Source organism: Hyperolius riggenbachi, chromosome 10 (assembly GCF_040937935.1).
Source record: "Hyperolius riggenbachi isolate aHypRig1 chromosome 10, aHypRig1.pri, whole genome shotgun sequence".
Lineage (NCBI taxonomy): Eukaryota > Metazoa > Chordata > Amphibia > Anura > Hyperoliidae > Hyperolius > Hyperolius riggenbachi.
Genome location: NC_090655.1, coordinates 263,239,896 through 263,259,872, shown reverse-complemented (window position 1 = coordinate 263,259,872; position 19,977 = coordinate 263,239,896). Strand labels below are relative to the sequence as shown.

The 19,977-nt window shown below is 44.6% G+C and overlaps 1 protein-coding gene across 1 annotated transcript in view; it reads left to right on the top strand.

Moving 5' to 3' along the window:
* Positions 1 to 19,977, top strand: part of LOC137537151 (uncharacterized) — a 226,508-nt gene that overhangs the window by 203,901 nt on the left and 2,630 nt on the right. Inside the window, exon 10 of the mRNA XM_068259275.1 lies at positions 8,602 to 9,220. Within this exon, the coding sequence (XP_068115376.1) occupies positions 8,602 to 9,220 (619 nt within the window). The remainder of the gene's footprint in view (positions 1 to 8,601; positions 9,221 to 19,977) is intronic.

Sequence of the window (19,977 nt, the reverse complement as noted above, 5' to 3'; positions counted from 1 at the left end):
TTAAGGTGATGTCATTTAAAGTCACACACAGTCGGTCTAATACAATCAGGTAACACAGAAAACAGTGAACAAAAGAGTGGGAAATCAAACTCAGTTCTTTATATAATGTGATTAAGGTCCCATCTATAGTTTAGACCAGGCAAAGGCAAACTTGGCCCTCCAGCTGTTGAGGAACTACAAGTCCCACAATGCATTGCAGGAGACTGACAGCCACAGTCATGACTCATAAAGGAAAATGCATTGTGGGATTTGTAGTTCCTTAACAGCTGGAGGGCCAAGTTTGCCCATGCCTGGTTTAGACCCTAATGGTGCCCATACATGGTACAATTTTTTCATAAAATCTTACCATTTCTATGTAATATAAGGGAAGTGCCTAAATTATCCTTTCAGTATATTTACTTAATTTACCCTTATACTACATAGAAATGGTAAGATTGTATGAAAAAATTGTACCATGTATGGCCACCATTAGGTATACGTGTATCTAACTGAAAGATCCAAAATGCCTCACGTATGAGTAGTATCTTATTCAGGTCACCCCCTCTGAGTGGTTTCCTAACCCGTTCATCTTTACACCAAAATAAGCGAGCAAGCATTTACTAAGTAACTAATGTTACTAAAGTTGCCATAATAGGCTGGGGGAAATAGGTCACCGACCTAAAACAATGAACTATACCAAAAACACAGAAATAGAAATCCCCCATATAATAATAATAAAACCAAGCACTGAGCGAAAAAAAATATGTGAATACACACAGGATGTAAGGAAAGTACAAAATCTTTATTCATAGCCAACCATAGTCTAAAAAAAAATTTAAAAACAAGGCAACCAGACCTGGGCCTTAGGCCCCTAATACAAAATAATCAATATAAACCCTGCGTATCAATTAATGACAATAATCCTGTGTGTGTCTCGCCCAGGGATCTCTATAGCAAGAAAATATATATTTTATGGAAACAGTGCCACTATGGAAAAATCCAGAATTTATTAACAGTATTGACATAAAGTGGTACCGTATAGCAAAGAGATATCCCTAGATGATCACACACATATGTATATATATATATATATATATATATATATATATATATATATATATATATATATATATATATATATATATATATATCAATCAGATTCTCCTTTAATAACTGCCACTAGTGCAGATAAAGTGCAAGTGCAATTCAATATAGACAAAATATATGATATCTAATATAGGTGATAATTAAAAAGGACATAAAAGGTGAAAAAAAGGGGGGAAATGGATAATATAGATAAGGTAGGCAAGTGAGAATTCAACAAAGTATACAAGGGGGATTATTCCCTTAAGGTGCACACAGTGAAAAAATAGTGAATCTCAGTAGCAGCAGAAAAAAGAATATCAGCGCAGGGCTTACCTAGTGTGATAGATTAAAGGGTCTCAGGGCTGGCTGCAGGGGCGCTGCCTGCGCCGTCCGACTAGTTCCGCCTAAGCTGCAAGGGGAAGTTGGATAACCCCGATCTCTTAGGCGAGATGCCACTATGTCACTCTCAATGTTAAATTCCTCTAACGAGGAGCAATTTCGGCGGGCTCTGGTAAACTCTCCGACCGGAATGGCTCTGATGGTATGCGATGGGTGGCAGCTACTAGCTTTAAGAGTGGAGTTACCACTGAAAGGTTTATATGTTTTGGACAAAGGGGAACCTTTGAGTCAGTCTACCTTCAAAACAATGTCCAAATAGCATACTTCAGTGGAATCCCACTGAAAAGTAAATGACAAATTAAGAGGGTTGTCATTAAGGAAGTCAACAAACCCTGATACTTCCTCAGGTGCACCATTCCAGATGACTAACAAGTCGTCTATGTATCTGCCATACCAGACTACCCGTTCTGAGAATGTATTCCTATCACTGAACAGAAATAACTCCTCCCACCAACCCATATAAAGGTTGGCCAATGATGGGGAAAATTTGGCCCCCATGGAGGCCCCGCAGCATTGTAAAAAGAACTCAGAATCGAAAAGAAAATAATTGTGGCTAAGCAGAAAATCAATGGCGAACCCGATGAAGGTCTGTTTTCCCTTTTGTCCAAAACATATCGTAAACCTTGCAGTGGTAACTCCACTCTTAAGGCTAGTAGCTGCCACTCATGGAATACCATCAAGGCAATTCCGGTCGGTGAGTTTACAAGACCCCGCCAAAATTGCTCCTCGTTAGAGGATTTTAACATTGAGAGTGACATAGTGGCATCTCGCCTAAGAGATCGGGGTTTTTCCGACTTGGATGATTAGACGAGAACGTCATATTGCCTTTAGAAAAAGTAAGGATCAACTTTTAATGGCGAATCTTTGCACACATGACCGAAAGAATTCTCGTGAGAGTTCAGTTTTTGTGACTACTTACAGCAAGGAATATGGACATGTTGTCTCTATAGTTAAAGATCTTATACATGTACTGCGCATGGACCCTCCGATAGATGAGGTTATGAGGAGAGGTGTCAAATTCTCCAGTAGACGCACACCCACTTTGGGAGGCCTCCTCTCCCCTAGCCTTTTCTCTACTGACTCGCATCAGCCCTGTTGGCTGAATACAGTAGGTTCTTACAAGTGTGGCATGCATTCCTGCAATTATTGTGCGGTGCACATAGTCACAAGGACAGTGACCTCCTTCTCAACTGGTAAAATCTATTGTTTGAGACAATATGTCAACTGTCATACCAAATTTGTCGTGTCATGCTCTGCATGTCATCTCCAGTATGTGGGGTGCATGACCTGACCTCTGAGAGAAGGTATTGCTGAGCACTATAGGAGTGTAGGGTGGATGACCATGGGAGTTTCTAACGTAGCAAAACACTTCCCTCACGTATACCAAGGCAATATGTCATCCTTTGCCTTTCAAGGGATTGAACGGGTTAGGAAACCACTCAGAGGGGGTGACCTGAATAAAATACTACTCATAAGTGAGGTATTTTGGATCTTTCAGTTAGATACACGTATGCCTAAGGGTCTAAATTATAGATGGGACGTTAATCACATTATATAAAGAACTGATTTCCCACTGTTTTGTCCACAGTTTTCTGTGTTACCCGATTTTATGTGTCATGAGACTGACTGTGTGTGATCACCTTAACTGATATGCATTGCTCTTTATATTGCTTTTAACATGCACTATATCCTCCCTACTATAGGGGAGCACCCCCCTTTTTTCAAATGGGCGTTTCCCCTAATTTACTCTAATGTGAGGTGTGGTTTTACGTATGTATACTCACTGTTTCAATGTAGATTCATGCTATGATTAAGGACCAGTTTGCGTCCGAAACATGTCAGTGATAATGTAGTGTAGTTTGTCTACCATATTCATTATTTAATAAAGGCTTCAATTCTATGGGGAACTTCACTTCTTCTAAAGTCTGTCAATTGGGGTTTGAGGCACCTGGTTCCAGCCCTGTTCCCTGCCCTGCGAAAGGTAGAGCGGACTTCACCTTGAGCCCTGTATTCTGTTGTACAGCGCAACGGAAGATGCTTGTACTATATAAATCAAAAATAATAATAAATAAAATAATAATAATAAATATTAGAAGGTAGAGTGCAGGGGATTCCTCAAACAAAGGCTGCAATTACTTTATTCACCACAAGATGGCAATCACGCAGACAGGAGGTGATGTAACAGCAGGACCGGAAGTTGAAGAAGGTGGAGAGAGCACACGAATGGAAGAGGTAATTATGTGATTGTTGTTATATATTGAGCAGAGCAGAGGTCGGGGTGGACATACTTTGTTACAGAGGAGGTCATAGTGCACCTGTCACTATCCTGATCATCCCCCTTGCAGTAATTGCCATACAAGAGACTTTTATATAACTGCTGTGACTTGTTTGCTAGTTTTCTAGTGGTCTCAGTCTCTACATGTGCTATAGGTTATGGCTGGCATCTCACCTTCCTAGTCAGGGGCGTAGCAATAGGGGGTGCAGAGGTAGCGACCGCATCGGGCCCTTGGGCCAGAGGGGCCCCGAGTGGCCCTCCCTCAACTGCATTATTAGCTCTCTGTTGGTCCTGTGCTAATAATAATCACTTCTACAGATACTTTGAACAGTAGTAATCATTAACAAACTGTTTCCCATCCCCTTCTTGCACCTCTGACACTGTAGTTGCCATTGGCAGGTTTTGGTGCGCCGTATCAATTGTTATGTATAGAGTGCTTGGGGGGCCCCATTGTAAAACTTGCATCGGGGCCCACAGCTCCTTAGCTACGCCACTGTTCCTAGTAATAATTCAGTCACATCACAGAGACGAGATGTATATGGAATATAGCCATGTCCCTCCAGTTCTGGCATCTCACCTTCCTAGTAATAATTCAGTCACATCACAGAGACAAGAGAAGATGTATATGGAATATAGCAATGTCCCTCCAGTGCCATCATCTCACCTTCCTAGTAATAATTCAGTCACATCACAGAGACAAGAGAAGATGTATATGGAATATAGCCATGTCCCTCCAGTGCTGGCATCTCACCTTCCTAGTAATAATTCACATCACAGAGACAAGAGAAGATGTATATGGAATATAGCCATGTCCCTCCAGTGCCGGCATCTCACCTTCCTAGTAATAATTCAGTCATATCACAGAGACAAGAGAAGATGTATATGGAATATAGCCATGTCCCCCCAGTGCTGGCATCTCACCTTCCTAGTAATAATTCAGTCACATCACAGAGACAAGAGAAGATGTATATGGAATATAGCAATGTCCCTCCAGTGCCATCATCTCACCTTCCTAGTAATAATTCAGTCACATCACAGAGACAAGAGAAGATGTATATGGAATATAGCCATGTCCCCCCAGTGCTGGCATCTCACCTTTCTAGTAATAACTCACATCACAGAGACAAGAGAAGATGTATATGGAATATAGCCATGTCCCTCCAGTGCTGGCATCTCACCTTCCTAGTAATAATTCACATCACAGAGACAAGAGAAGATGTATATGGAATATAGCCATGTCCCTCCAGTGCCGGCATCTCACCTTCCTAGTAATAATTCAGTCACATCACAGAGACAAGAGAAGATGTATATGGAATATAGCCATGTCCCTCCAGTGCTGGCATCTCACCTTCCTAGTAATAATTCAGTCACATCACAGAGACAAGAGAAGATGTATATGAAATATAGCCATGTCCCTCCAGTGCTGCCATCTCACCTTCCTAGTAATAATTCAGTCACATCACAGAGACAGGAGAAGATGTATATGGAATATAGCCATGTCCCCCCAGTGCCGGCATCTCCCCTTCCTAGTAATAATTCAGTCACATCACAGAGACAGGGGAAGATGTATATGGAATATAGCCATGTCCCTCCAGTGCAGGCATCTCACCTTCCTAGTAATAATTCACATCACAGAGACAAGAGAAGATGTATATGGAATATAGCCATGTCCCCCCAGTGCTGGCATCTCACCTTCCTAGTAATAATTCAGTCACATCACAGAGACAAGAGAAGATGTATATGGAATATAGCCATGTCCCTCCAGTGCTGGCATCTCACCTTCCTAGTAATAATTCAGTCACATCACAGAGACAAGAGCAGATGTATATGGAATATAGCCATGTCCCTCCAGTGCCGGCATCTCACATTCCTAGTAATAATTCAGTCACATCACAGAGACAAGAGAAGATGTATATGGAATATAGCCATGTCCCTCCAGTGCTGGCATTTCCCCTGTATAGCCTCTTCTGCCCCTAGCATTGCCATATTGCCCCACAGTGTAGTCATATACCCTCCAAAATATAATCCCCCAGGTATTGCAGCGCCCCCCTAAGGTTTCAGGTATTTTTTATCTCTCTTCTCCCTCCAGAACAACTCAGGGGTTTTCATATGTGATATTCTTATGCTAAATAATTATGGGAGGGACTGAATCGGATAAAGAGAAGGTACAGTTCTCACTGTATAAAGCATAAGGGTGTGTACACACATCCAATTTTATTTGACCAACTTACCACTTCCAAAGATAGCGTCCCGATCTCTGTAGTTGAGGACCTTGAAAAGAGAACAGTGGATCTGCAGGAACAGGTGCTTCGTGGGAAATGTGGTGTGCTCTCTCAATGATGAATACAGAAGAGAATGTTTCTTTACTGAGCAGGTCTAGTAGTAGTTGCTGAGTGAATTTCTCAGGGTTTGGGCCCAGGAGCTGCACATTGCACCTCTGGTTCCTGTTCTCCCAATCATCTTGCCAGGCATGCAGTGCAGTAAGTTCTTTTTGGGCATCAGCTATAGAAGGCTGGACAGGCCTAGTAGCTTCTTCTAGTGTTCCTATGAGGTCTTCTGTTTCGGTCACTCTGGAGCGCAGATTATGCATGTCCAGCCTGAAGAGCGAGACATCAGGACACACCTCCTCCAGCTTATACCGTGATCGCTGCTAGACTGGCGTGACAGAGGAGACGCCCTCCAGTATCTGGTCTATCGGACTGGGTTCAGCAGGCGGCTGCAAGCTCTCACCATCAAATTTGAGCTCGGAGTTGCTGCACGTGTTGGCGCCATATTGGCGCCATATTGGCTCAAATACTGTAACTTGCAGGTTATTTGCCACAGTCCCACTACACAGTGGGTTATGATCGGTGAGGTTGGCAGACATATTCGGTGACCCTTGCCTGAAGTTTGAGCGCTGCTGTGGGACGCCAGGATGCCATTCAGGATGGCTTAACTGGTCATTGCACTGGTGCCTCTGTCACTTGCATCCTCAGAGCACTGGCTTCAGGCCACGCCCCCTCTTATAGTGTTCAGCATGTAATCTTTGCTCTAGTCTTGTCCACCTTGGCCCTGAGACGCATGGAGGGTGCCACCTTATGTTCTGCTTCTAGGGTGGAAAGTCCTGATGAATAGGAGTTTAATGTAGCTTGATTTTTTTGCCTATCCCTCTGAAAAATAAATTCACCTCTCAGGTAGGATTTATAGGAATCCCAGAGGGGTTTTCATTTGGAAATGACAGAACTTAGGTATATGCTTTTTGATGCCATTTCTTACTTCTGGGTCTTGCTATAACTCTGTATCTAGTGACCAGCATCTAGTATTAGGTTGCACTTAATTGTTAATGTGGCCACACACCCATTACAATACAATTATTTTATGGCAATTCGATAAAAACGATTGGTTGTACAGAAAAATCAAAAGTTGTTTTTTTTTGTATTTGAACAGGAAGTCCAATCGAATTTTCTTATTTTTTCCAGTATAAGTTGATTAGAAGAGGTGGATTTTTCTGATCAATTTTGATGAAAATGTAATGGTGTCGGGTAGATTGTCAGTTTCTGTGTACAAGCAATCAATTTTTTCAGAGTTTGAACTCATTTTTCTTCATATTTGGGGAAAGATTGAACACAGGTGTGTGGTACATTGCTCAGATTTTTCAGGTGTTACACTCACTAAGAAAAATAGATTGTATTTCTTAAATTGAATAGAAATTTACACAAATGTCTGGTGTGTGGCCACCTTATCAGAGTAAATAGAATTTCCGGTTTTGATATCAGCTACATGAAGGAGTTGTTCCTATTGTAAAAACAAAAAGATTAATCCTAGAGTAAGAATTGTGTGTATTTAAATAGCAAGAATAGATGAGTGCACCTAAATTAAACACCCTCCATGCATCTACTAGTCGGAAGGCCTTTAATATTGAAGTCATTTTTTCATAGCTTCTATTAGACTGTTTTTTATTTTTTTGTCTGAGCCATATAAAAAGAAGTTAAAGTCCCTCCCCCTCCCCCGCATATTAAAGTGTCCTTATTCATGGAAGAGATTCTGGCAGGCAGTAATATGTTGTACAATAGAGTTGTTGTGGGTCAGTGGAGGTCTCAGAGTAGGGAGGTTCTGAAGGAGCAGGATCTGTCCGTTGTGTTTATTTTCAGCAGATCAGACAGCGCTGCCGGATAGCCATATCCATTGTATATCTGATGGGAGAAAGCCAATGTAGAGTCAGGAGTCACTGGTGTTGGGTAGTCCCACAGTGGGAGAGGTTGGAGTCTGCAGGAAGATGATGGCTGGTGGGTCACAACTAGGGGGTGGAGCCAGGTAACAGGGGGTGTGGCTGGTAGGACAGGCAGAGAAGATGGAGGCTGCAGCTGGAGAGGGGTTGGGTGGTCTCTGCTGCTTTGGTCCTGGTATTGGCACTGTCCTAGCTGGGAGGTTTATTGCTAAGGTCTTGGACGGGTTTGGGGTTAGTAGGTGATGGACAGGTGGACTCAGGTATGGTCAGGATATAGAGCTGCAGTCCCCTCTGCCTAGTTCATCAGGTGCCAGAGCCATAAGTAATGATAATTTATAGCTAATTAGCTGCAGGCCTCTGCTCCTATCTCCCTCTGTCTCCAGCTGTTCTCTCCTCACATCCTCATCCATCTACCGCTGCCGGCACTGCTGTAACCTCCCAGGAATGTGTGCATGGAGAGGAGGAGAGAAGCACCAGATGATGAGCAAGGCACGCTGGGAGAGAGGACTGTGGTACTGAATGTGCAGATATCACAGCTTATGGGATATTATCACCCCCTAGCAAATTATGTTCTTTCCTGTGCTCTGTTTATTACTGCTAATATCTTACAGATATAATCTGTTATCCTTTTCAGAAATAAGATTATTATTAAAAGACGAATGTGAGGAGTGATCAGCAGTCTATGGAGGAGCGTGACATGATGGGGACAATTAAAGAGGAAGAAGAAGAGACATATGAGAGGAGTGATCAGCAGTCTATGGAGGAGGGTGACATGATGAGGACAATTAAAGAGGAAGAAGAAAAGACATATGTGAGGAGTGACCAGCAGTCTATGGAGGAGGGTGACACGATGAAGACAATTAAAGAGGAAGAAGAAGAGATGTATGTGAGGAGTGATCAGCAGTCGATGGAGGAGGGTGACACAATGAAGACAATTAAAGAAGAAGAAAAAGAGACATATGTGAGGGGTGATCAGCAGTCTACAGAGGAATGTGACATAATGGGGACAACTAAAGAGGAAGAAGAAGAGACGTATGTGAGGTGTGATCAGCAATCTACAGAGGAGGGTGACATGATGGGGATAATTAAAGAAGAAGAAGAAGAGACGTATGTGAGGAGTGATCAACAGTTTATTGAGGTGGGTGACATGATGGGGACAATTAAAGAAGAAAAAGAAGAAGAGACATATGTGAGGAGTGATAAGCAGTCTGTGGAAAAGGGAGACATGATGAGAGCATCTAAGGAGGAAGACATTATTACAGAGATGAGTACAGGTGAGTGATAAACATTCGATATTTAAAAGACTTATTAAGTTGACTAAGAAATATGTCCCAGCTGGGCCCCGTATAGATCACATGATGCCAGTAATTGGGGGAGGGACTGTAAGAATGTGAGTGATGTTTGGGGGGGAGGGGAGACTGAAGTGAAAATTAGCTAAAATATCCCTCTAGTAAACAACTATGCCAAGTGTAATTATGCTAAACAAGTATTCACATTCACAAGAGCAGGAAGCTGCCCCCATAGTGCAGGAATATCAGGCAGGGAGTGAATAGACAAATGACAGATCTGATAAGGGTGTGTCAAATATCTAATCGATCTCTGCCTTAAATTATTATTGACTACTTAAAGGACCATGCCTATAAATCAACATAATATAGGAAGTGTAACGATCGGTGTAACACAGAGAGGATCTGATTACCGGTGATCTGCAGTATCACTGGGAATACAGATATATACCAGATTATTGGTGGTCTGTAGTATCACTGATAATCAGATATATTAGCTAACCTCTGGACACCTGGGTGGAGTAAGAGTGTTTGGTGCGACAGTAATACTTAAGAGGACTGAACCTCAGAGCAGTGAGGAGCACTGCACCAATTCCTTCCGAGGGTCTGGACTCTCCCGGGGGGAGGAGTCTGGCTGGAAATAAGAAGGACAGAGCGAGAGTGACACTCAGGAGGGAGTGTCACTACCAGGACTGGGAACCGCCTCTGACAGTGAGGTCGGTTCTCGAGGTCGGACAAGCCAGGTCGTTACCACACAGACAGATACAGTACAGATACAGGAGACAGATGCGGAGTCTAATAACGATCAGGGTTCGGCAACAGGGTATCAGAAATATCGAGGTACAGAATCAAGAGGCAGATACAGAGTCTAAGGGCGAGCCGGGGTTCGGCAACAGAATATCAGAATAGCAAGGTACAGGATCAGAGTTCAGAAGAATAGTCAGGCAAGCAAAAGGTCATAACAGATAATCACAATCAAACTAGTACTTTATACTATCAACAGAATCTAGCTAAGTGTAGGATTACAGCTCCTGCTGGTCCCGGCACACTTTAGGATCTGACTCAGGTCTGAGTGCTACCACGTTGTGATCGCAACGCCACACAACCAGCAAATGAACAGCCAGCAGTATATATACTAAAAACACTCTCCAGCCCCTCCCTAAGTGTTGGACCAATGAGAAGGGGCAGAGTTGTCAGCTGACCAGCTTGGTCAGCTGACCCTTTTCTGGCTGCCTTATAAGTTCTGCCTCTCTGCGCGCACGCGCGTCATTCTGAACCTTGGAGGACTATCAGTCCCAGCCACACCAGTATTGTATTGTAATGTGCTGGCTGACCCATGTGCGCTAACCGCCGCGTCGGACACGGCGGCTTTTCCGCGTTCCACCATGTCATGCGCGCTAACTGCCATGTCAGAGTCGCCTCCTGCTGACCCAGAGCGGCGGCTCTTTCGCGTTTCTTCACAGTACCCCCCCCCCCCCCCCTGAGGAGTGGACTCCGGACAGCTCCTACCAGATTTATCAGGATGCAATGCGTGGAACTCCCTTCTTAATTTGTCTGCATGCATGCGGCCCTCAGGTACCCATGATCTCTCCTCAATGCCATACCCCTTCCAATGTACCAAATATTGCACTGAGTTTTGTACTATGCGTGAGTCTAAAACCTTTTCGACTTCATACTCAGGTCGATCATCTATCATCACAGGAGGAGGAGGAGTGGGACCCACATGAATTGCAGGTTTAAGCAGGGACACATGGAAGGACCTTACGCCACGCATGCTGGCAGGAAGATCGATGGCATAAGTAACATTGTTGATCTTTCTCGCTACCCGGAACGGACCCACAAACCTGGGCCCCAACTTGGTTGAAGGCTGTCTCAGGGTCAAGTGGCGAGTGGACACCCAGACTAAGTCTCCCGGTTGAAATCTCCACTCTAAGGAACGTCTCTTGTCAGCTTGACCTTTCTGACTCTGAAACGCCTTCTCCAAATTATTTTTTATGGTCCACCACATGTCCTTGAATGACCTTTGCCAGGCCTCCAGAGCTGAAAACGGAGTGGAGGCGACTGGCAATGGGGAGAATTTAGGTAGTTTCCCGGTTACTATCTGAAACGGACAAAATCCTGAGGAGGAACTCTTTAAATTGTTGTGCGCAAATTCTGCGTAAGGCAAAAACTTAACCCAATCATTCTGCGCTTCTGCAACGTAACATCTCAAAAACTGTTCCAAAGGTTGGTTGACCCTCTCAGTCTGACCATTGGTCTGTGGGTGGTAGCCCGACGAAAATGACAGTTTCATGCCCATTTGGTAACAGAATGCCCTCCAAAATCTCGAAACAAATTGGACTCCCCGATCGGACACTATGTCTTCCGGAATGCCATGCAGTCGGAAAACATGGATGATGAAAAAATCGGCCAGTTCCTGGGCCGAGGGGAGTCCTTTCAAAGGCACGAAATGGGCCATTTTACTGAAGCGGTCGACTACCACCCAAATGACCGACATGCCCTCAGACCTAGGAAGCTCACCCACAAAATCCATGGACAAGTGGGTCCATGGCTCATTCGGGGTGGGCAAAGGCTGCAACGTACCCACAGGTGCCAGCCGGGAGGGCTTACTTTTTGCACATACCGTACACTCCCTAACAAACTCTTTGCAATCTGCTGTTAGAGAAGGCCACCAAGCACACCTGGCCACCAGATCTTGCGTTCTGGATGCCCCAGGATGCCCAGCATTCTTGTGTGAATGGACCATTTCTAGGATCTGGAGACAGAATGGTAATGGAATAAACATAACCCCATCCGGTTTCCCTTCCGGGATGTCCTGCTGAAAAGGACTTAAAGTCTCCTTCCAGTCTTCCCAAGTCTCAGTTGAGGCTAACACCAATTTCTGTGGGACAATGGTCTCTGGGACAGAGGGCTGTGCTGTCTCTGGCTCAAAGCACCTGGAGAGCGCATCTGCTTTAGTATTCTTACTGCCTGGAGTGTACGTAATTATAAATCTGAACCTTGAGAAAAACAGGGACCATCGAGCCTGACGAGGGCTTAGCCTCTTAGCCCCCTCGATGTATTTCAGATTCTTGCGATCGGTATAAACCGTGATTGTATGTTCTGCTCCTTCTAACCAATGACGCCATTCTTCAAAGGCCAATTTAATGGCTAGGAGCTCCCTGTTGCCTATATCGTAGTTTCTCTCAGCTGGAGAGAACCTCCGAGAAAAATAGGCACACGGGTGCAATCTACCCTGTAAGCCTGAACGTTGAGACAGCACAGCCCCTACCCCGACCTCTGAGGCGTCTACCTCAACAACAGAAGGAAAGGACGTGTCCACGTGCCTTAGTATGGGTGCTGAGCAGAACAGATCCTTCAAAGTAGAGAATGCATGTAGAGCCTCAGGAGACCAGTGAGTAGTATCCGCCCCTTTCTTGGTGAGACTGGTGAGAGGTGCGATAACTGTGGAGTACCCCTTTACGAACTTTCTATAGTAATTTGCAAAGCCCAAGAAACGTTGCAAAGATTTCAACCCCACTGGCTGAGGCCACTCCAGAACAGCGGAGACCTTGGCAGGGTCCATAGACAGGCCTGAGGTGGAAATTATGTACCCTAGAAAGGCGACAGATGTAACCTCAAAGATACACTTCTCAACTTTAGCGTAAAGTAAATTCTGCCTCAGTTTGTCCAGTACAAATCTGACATGGGTTCTATGCTCAGAGAGGTTGTTAGAAAAAATAAGTATATCGTCTAGATAGACTAGAACGCATCTCCCTAACACCTCCCTGAAGACCTCATTGATGAGTTCTTGGAAAACGGCCGGGGCATTACATAACCCGAAAGGCTATCACCAAGTACTCGTAGTGCCCGTCGGGTGTATTAAAGGCCGTTTTCCATTCATCACCCTTTCTTATACGCACCAGATTGTATGCCCCCCGTAAATCTAGTTTCGAAAAAATCTTCGCATCGGTGACCTGCGTGAATAAATCGGCTATTAATGGCAACGGATAGCGATTCTTCACTGTGATTTTATTCAGGCCCCGGTAATCAATACATAGCCGCAGGCCCCCGTCTTTTTTCTTTACGAAAAAGAAGCCTGCCCCGGCCGGCGACCGGGACGGGCGAATGAAGCCCTTGGCCAAATTTTCACGGATATACTACTGCATGGCCAATTTTTCAGGTCCAGATAAATTGTACAGATGGCCCCGAGGGGGCATACAACCAGAACGGAGATCGATGGGGCAATCGAAAGGGCGATGCGGGGGCAACTTATCAGCAGCCTTGGGACAGAACACATCAGAATATTCAGAGTACTGTTCTGGTACACCTTCCACCTGAACCCTGGTTTGAACCAATGTCAGCTTCCCTAAACACTGCTGAAAACAATGAGGTGACCAGGTTGTTAGCTGACCAGTGGCCCAGTCTATTTGTGGTGAATGGACTTGTAACCACGGCATGCCTAGGGTGATAGTGGAGGTTGACATATGTAATACAAAGAACTGTAGTTGTTCCCCATGCAGTACCCCTATAGTGACCTTCATCTCTGGAGTCTGTGACGGGACGATTCCGTTGCAGAGGAGAATCGTCCACTGCCGTGACTTGGATGGGAGGTTTCACTGGTGTGAGAGGAATACCCAATTTCTGAGCAAATTCATAGTTCATAAAATTAGCCGCTGAGCCAGAATCAACAAAAGCCTCAGTGGCTACAGACTTGTTCTCCCATGTAATCGTACAAGGGAGAAGCAACCTTTTTTCTTTAAGGGGTGAGAATTGTGTGCCTAGGGTGTCACCCCCCACTACTCCTAGGCAAGCCCGTTTCCCGGCTTGTTGGGGCAATTCCGCACTCTATGACCCTTCTCCGCACAATACAGGCACAACTGCTCTGAAATTCTGCGTCTCCGCTCTACCTGAGACAGTTTTGACCGACCTATCTGCATCGGTTCGGGCGGAGGTAAAGCAGGTGGAGGTGGTGTCTCAGGGGGTGCTGCGTAGGACACTAGCTTAACCTGGTCTTTGCCCCGGGTTTGTCGCTTATAGCGTAATCTGAGATCGATTCTGATGGCCGATGAAATGGCTCCATCAAGTGTCGTGGGCTCGGGCTGACTCAACATGAGATTAGAGACCTTGTCCGACAACCCAGATAAGAAGCAGTCTAACAGGGCGTAGGTGTCCCACCTGGCTGTCACTGACCACCTTCTAAATTCAGAGGCGTAATCCTCGACCGAACCCTTGCCTTGACGCAATAGCTTGAGCTTCCGCTCCGAAGTCGAGGCAATATCTGGGTCATCGTAAATTACTGCCATTGCTTTAAAGAATTCGTCAACAGACGTCAGGGCTAAGTCTCTCTCAGGTAAACTGTACGCCCAGGTCTGGGAATCGCCCGAAAGTAACGTTTTACTAAATGTGACCCTTTGGGCCACAGTGCTTGAGGATTGGGGTCTCAACTCGAAGTATGACAACACTCTACTCCTAAAATTGCGGAAGTCAGATTTGTGGCCAGAAAATCTCTCAGGTACTAGCATACGTATATCAGAACTAGGAGGGGATCGTACCTCATCAACAGCCGTCCGGAGGGTTTGTAAAGACCCTGATAATGAATCAATCAGTGTCTGGTGGCCACCTAGCACTCGATTGATGTCGTCCATTGAGGAGACAATTGCCCCCAGACGGTCAGAGTGTACGTCCATATTGGTCTGGTCTGGCGTTCTGTAACGATCGGTGTAACAGAGAGGATCTGATTACCGGTGATCTGCAGTATCACTGGGAATACAGATATATACCAGATTATTGGTGGTCTGTAGTATCATCGATAATCAGATATATTAGCTAACCTCTGGACACCTGGGTGGAGTAAGAGTGTTTGGTGCGACAGTAATACTTAAGAGGACTGAACCTCAGAGCAGTGAGGAGCACTGCACCAATTCCTTCCGAGGGTCTGGACTCTCCCGGGGGGAGGAGTCTGGCTGGAAATAGGAAGGACAGAGCGAGAGTGACACTCAGAAGGGAGTGTCACTACCAGGACTGGGAACCGCCTCTGACAGTGAGGTCGGTTCTCGAGGTCGGACAAGCCAGGTCGTTACCACACAGACAGATACAGTACAGATACAGGAGACAGATGCAGAGTCTAATAACGAGCAGGGTTCGGCAACAGGGTATCAGAAATATCGAGGTACAGAATCAAGAGGCAGATACAGAGTCTAAGGGCGAGCCGGGGTTCGGCAACAGAATATCAGAATAGCAAGGTACAGGATCAGAGTTCAGAAGAATAGTCAGGCAAGCAAAAGGTCATAACAGATAATCACAATCAAACTAGTACTTTATACTATCAACAGAATCTAGCTAAGTGTAGGATTACAGCTCCTGCTGGTCCCGGCACACTTTAGGATCTGACTCAGGTCTGAGTGCTACCACGTTGTGATCGCAACGCCACACAACCAGCAAATGAACAGCCAGCAGTGTATATACTAAAAACACTCTCCAGCCCCTCCCTAAGTGTTGGACCAATGAGAAGGGGCTAACCGCCGCGTCGGCTTTTCCGCGTTCCACCATGCCATGCGCGCTAACCGCCGCGTCAGACGCGGCGGCGGTTTTTCCGCATTTCACCATGCCATGCGCGGAAAGAGCCGCCTCCTGCTGACCCAGAGCGGCGGCTCTTCTGCGTTTCTTCACAGGAAGTAGTGGATTTGTAGTCTCACTATAGATAGAATTTCTTTTATAGGATAACAGGTTACCTCTGGACAAAAAATATGCAACACTCAACATTTACATTTTCTAAAGTTATGTTGATATAAATAAAAAGATAAAGCATATATACAGAAATATACATCACTTCACTTGTTATCCATCCTCTGATATACATTGTCAATGTTCCTTTTATCAACATAGTAACTCTTCTTCTGTAGGTTGAAACCTCCATCGATAATTGTTGTCTTAGCGATTGTACAATGTATGGTGCACACAAATATAGCTATATCCTTATTAGTAGTATATAGAGTTCTATTCTTGTATAAAGAACTTTAACCACTTCACCTCTGAGGGTTTTTTCCCCTTGTGAACCAGAGCAATTTTCACCTTTCAGCGCTCCTCCCTTCCATTCGCCTATAACTTTATCACTACTTATCACAATGAAATAATAATTTTTCACCACCAATCAAGCTTTCTTTGGGTGGTATGTTTTGCAAAGAATTATTTTATGCTAAATGTATTTGCTAAATGTATTTTAGTGGTAATAATAAGAAAAAAAATTGAAAAATTTCATTATTTCTCAGTTTTTGGTCATTATAGTTTTAAAACAATACATGTTACTGTAATTAAAACTTGCCTATTTTATTTGCCCTTTTGTCACGGTTATTATAACGTTTAAAATATTTCCCTACTACAATGTATGGGGGAAATATTTTATTTGGCAATAAAGGTGTATTTTTTCAATTTCGCGTCCATCATTAATTTCAAGCTCTCATTTGCAAGTATATCACTTAGTCCCTAAGGTAACTATTTAAGATATATATATATATATATATATATATATATATAATTTATTTATTGTTTGGGGTAACTATGGGAGATTGGGTAAGGTAAGGGGTTAATTTTAATGGTATATGCATGTTTTTTTTATTTAAAAAGTGTATGTAGGTGTAACTTTACTATTTGGCCACAAGATGTCCCCCCACAATATCTTCCGGCCAGGGCATCTCATTGATGGCAGTGGCACTTAGATTGGTAAATGGGAACTGTGTTCCCATTCACTGATCAGTGTAGTAGTACACTGCCATACAGGGGGCAGCATGTAGGACCCCACACCTATAGGGTCCCCCAGCAGCAAGCCAGGCAGGATGTCTAGTCCCAGCAGAGGAAGAGAGACTGACAATAAAGAACTGAGAGACGGAGCCCTCCTGGACGCGACAGTTGGACTCTGGGACACAATGTAGTTTGTCATCAGAATACAAGACAGGAAGTGATTCCTCAACAATCATTCATAACTAGTCTGTGACAAACGTGGGCACAGCAGGGGCCGGCTGTCTAACAGAAAGCTGTGACATCATATCCTGCCTCTGCTGTGCAACAGGAAGCTGTGGCATCATATCCTGCCTGTCCCTAGACAAAGCAATGTGTTCAGCTGGGCTGAGCAGCCATTTATTGTATCCCGAGTGACAGTCTATCAGTGTTCTCCCTAGAATTTTTTTTCCCAGCCAGGTGGCATGAAAAAGTAGCCAGGTGGGAAAGGTCACACTGGGTGTGGGATCACACTGGGCCTTGGGTGAGGGGTGGTACTGGGTGCTACTGGATGAGCGGGGGCAGCACAGGATAACACACACAGTGAGGACAGTACATTCAGTGTATGAAGGATCATTTGGTTGTCTGCCTGTTTCTAAATACAACAAGGGTTATCTATGAGCATACAAAGTGTAAGCCATAAAGTCTGGCAAACTTACAGCAGTGGTTAAAGGACTTCCGAGGTGAAAATTAACTGATGAGAAAAACAATTGTATCTATCCTCCTTCTCCTAAAAATGACTTTTTAAAATATCCCACAGTTTTATTTTATATTTAAATCTAGTTTTTCAGTTTTTACTGTTTCATTGTCTCTGTTCAATGACACCTTCATTGAAGTATGCCAGAGCTAAAATCTATGAATTATTGACCCTTTTTTGATCTCTTTTCTGCTCTCAGAAGCCATTTATTGACAGGAAAATATTTTATGTCTGTAATTACTGATCAGTGAGGGTTATGCTATAGTCTGACCCAGTCCCGACCCGGGCAGAAACTGCCACTTGCATACCTGATTTTTAAGTTTCAGTCCCTGAGTGACAGCGGGACAGCTGCAATGACACAGCCACTGCCCACTGTAATGAATGAAGAGGAATGAATAAAGTCTGGGGCAAATGACAGACCAATAAAATAACAGCCGGGCGGTGGCGAAAATTAGCTGGGAGGAGTGCAGGGGGACAACTCTCTATGTTCCAAAACAGTGACCTCATGCTGTAATGAGTCCTCAGTGTAAGCATTACGTCACGCAGGTATGAAGTCGCCCACTGGGTACTACTGGAATCCTGGGCCTGGGATGGCAGCTTCTTGTGAACAGCATAGCATTGCCTGCACAAGGCTTCCTAGAAGTTTTACGTAAAGTTGTTACACTTTCAAGACATGGGACTTTATTCACTAACAATACCGCAGCCAGACAGCGCAAGTAAACTCCTGTTACCCACACTAATAAATTAGCGCGACTTCCTCCCATCTCTGTGCATGCCAAGGATGCTAGTGGCGGTGTAGCGTGCGTTACCTAGCAACGGCTGATGCTTTACCTTGCTGCGTGGTAGTGACATATTGCTACCGCCATATTCCACCAGTGTGGCCGCTACTACATCAATTAATGTAGTAGCTGCATCGCTAGTAAAGTATCGCAGTTGTGATACGTCACTACCACGCAGCAAGGTAAAGCATTGTCCGTTGCTAGGTAACGCACGCTACACTGCCACTAGCATGCATACTGTGCACAGACATGGGAGGGAGTCATGCTAATTTATTAGCTTGAGTAACAGGAGTTTACTCACGCTGTCTGGCTGCGGTATTGTTAGTGAATCAAGCCTTTCAAGACAAAGTCCAGGACGCAGTGAATCAGATGCCCCTGCTGGGTTATCAGGAGGTCGTCTATATAACATCGGTACCAAACTATGGGCTCCTTTCACAAAGCCTTACGGCAATCGATTAATCAGAAAACAGCTGGTTTCATTATTACCTGATTATTCAGATCTGTACTCACATAGGTAGAGAAAGAGCAAGTGCTCTGGACCAAGCAGCACCTTTCCTTATATATAGGGTGAACAAAAGACTCCGCCCCCTGTTAATGCACAGACCAGACTTATGCACTCCTCAGCCCATATACACAGGTGCTGAGAACTGCATGCAACAGAGACATCAGAAAGACTCCACCTCCTGCAAATGCACAGACCAGGCTTATGCACTCCTCAGCCCATATACACAAGTGCTGAGAACTGCATGCAACAGAGACATCAGAAAGACTCCACCTCCTGCAAATGCACAGACCAGGCTTATGCACTCCTCAGCCTATATACACAAGTGCTGAGAACTGCATGCAACAGAGACATCAGAAAGACTCCGCCTCCTGCAAATGCACAGACCAGGCTTATGCACTCCTCAGCCCATATACACAGGTGCTGAGAACTGCATCCCATTTGGGATAGTGGCCGTGTTGTTTGGCCTCACTCTCCCTGATCTCCCCACACTGTCATTTTGGATTGCAGGTTACTTTTACAGTAAACAATTTTTTCTCCAACTAGAGTGGATATAGCTGCAGCCCCGCCCACTTGTCATAGCCTCCCGCCCCCTTGTCATAGCCTCCCACCCGCTTGGCATAGCCTCTGAAGAAGCGCTTGTGTGTGAAACTGCCGTCAGACTCCCAGTAACCAGCACTCACCATTATCCATCAATTCCAGCAGAAGCTGGTAAAGCCCTGCGCTCACTCAGATGGGCTAAATAAGATAACAGACAAACGATATTCTTAAAAGATAAACACAATAAAAACAATGAAACCTTCTGCATATAAAAAGAGGCTTATGGCTCAAGAAAACACCCCTAAATTGAGAGCCACTCTGTGTACACAAGGAAATGGTTCAGTCAAACGTCCTCAGTACTGTTCCAATTCACTTAAAAAGCCATGGTGTCCCTTGATAAAATAGCTTTAGCTTCGCTGAAGTCAACAATAGGCGAGTAGTCCTTCTTATTTAACTGTAAAACTTTCAAGTA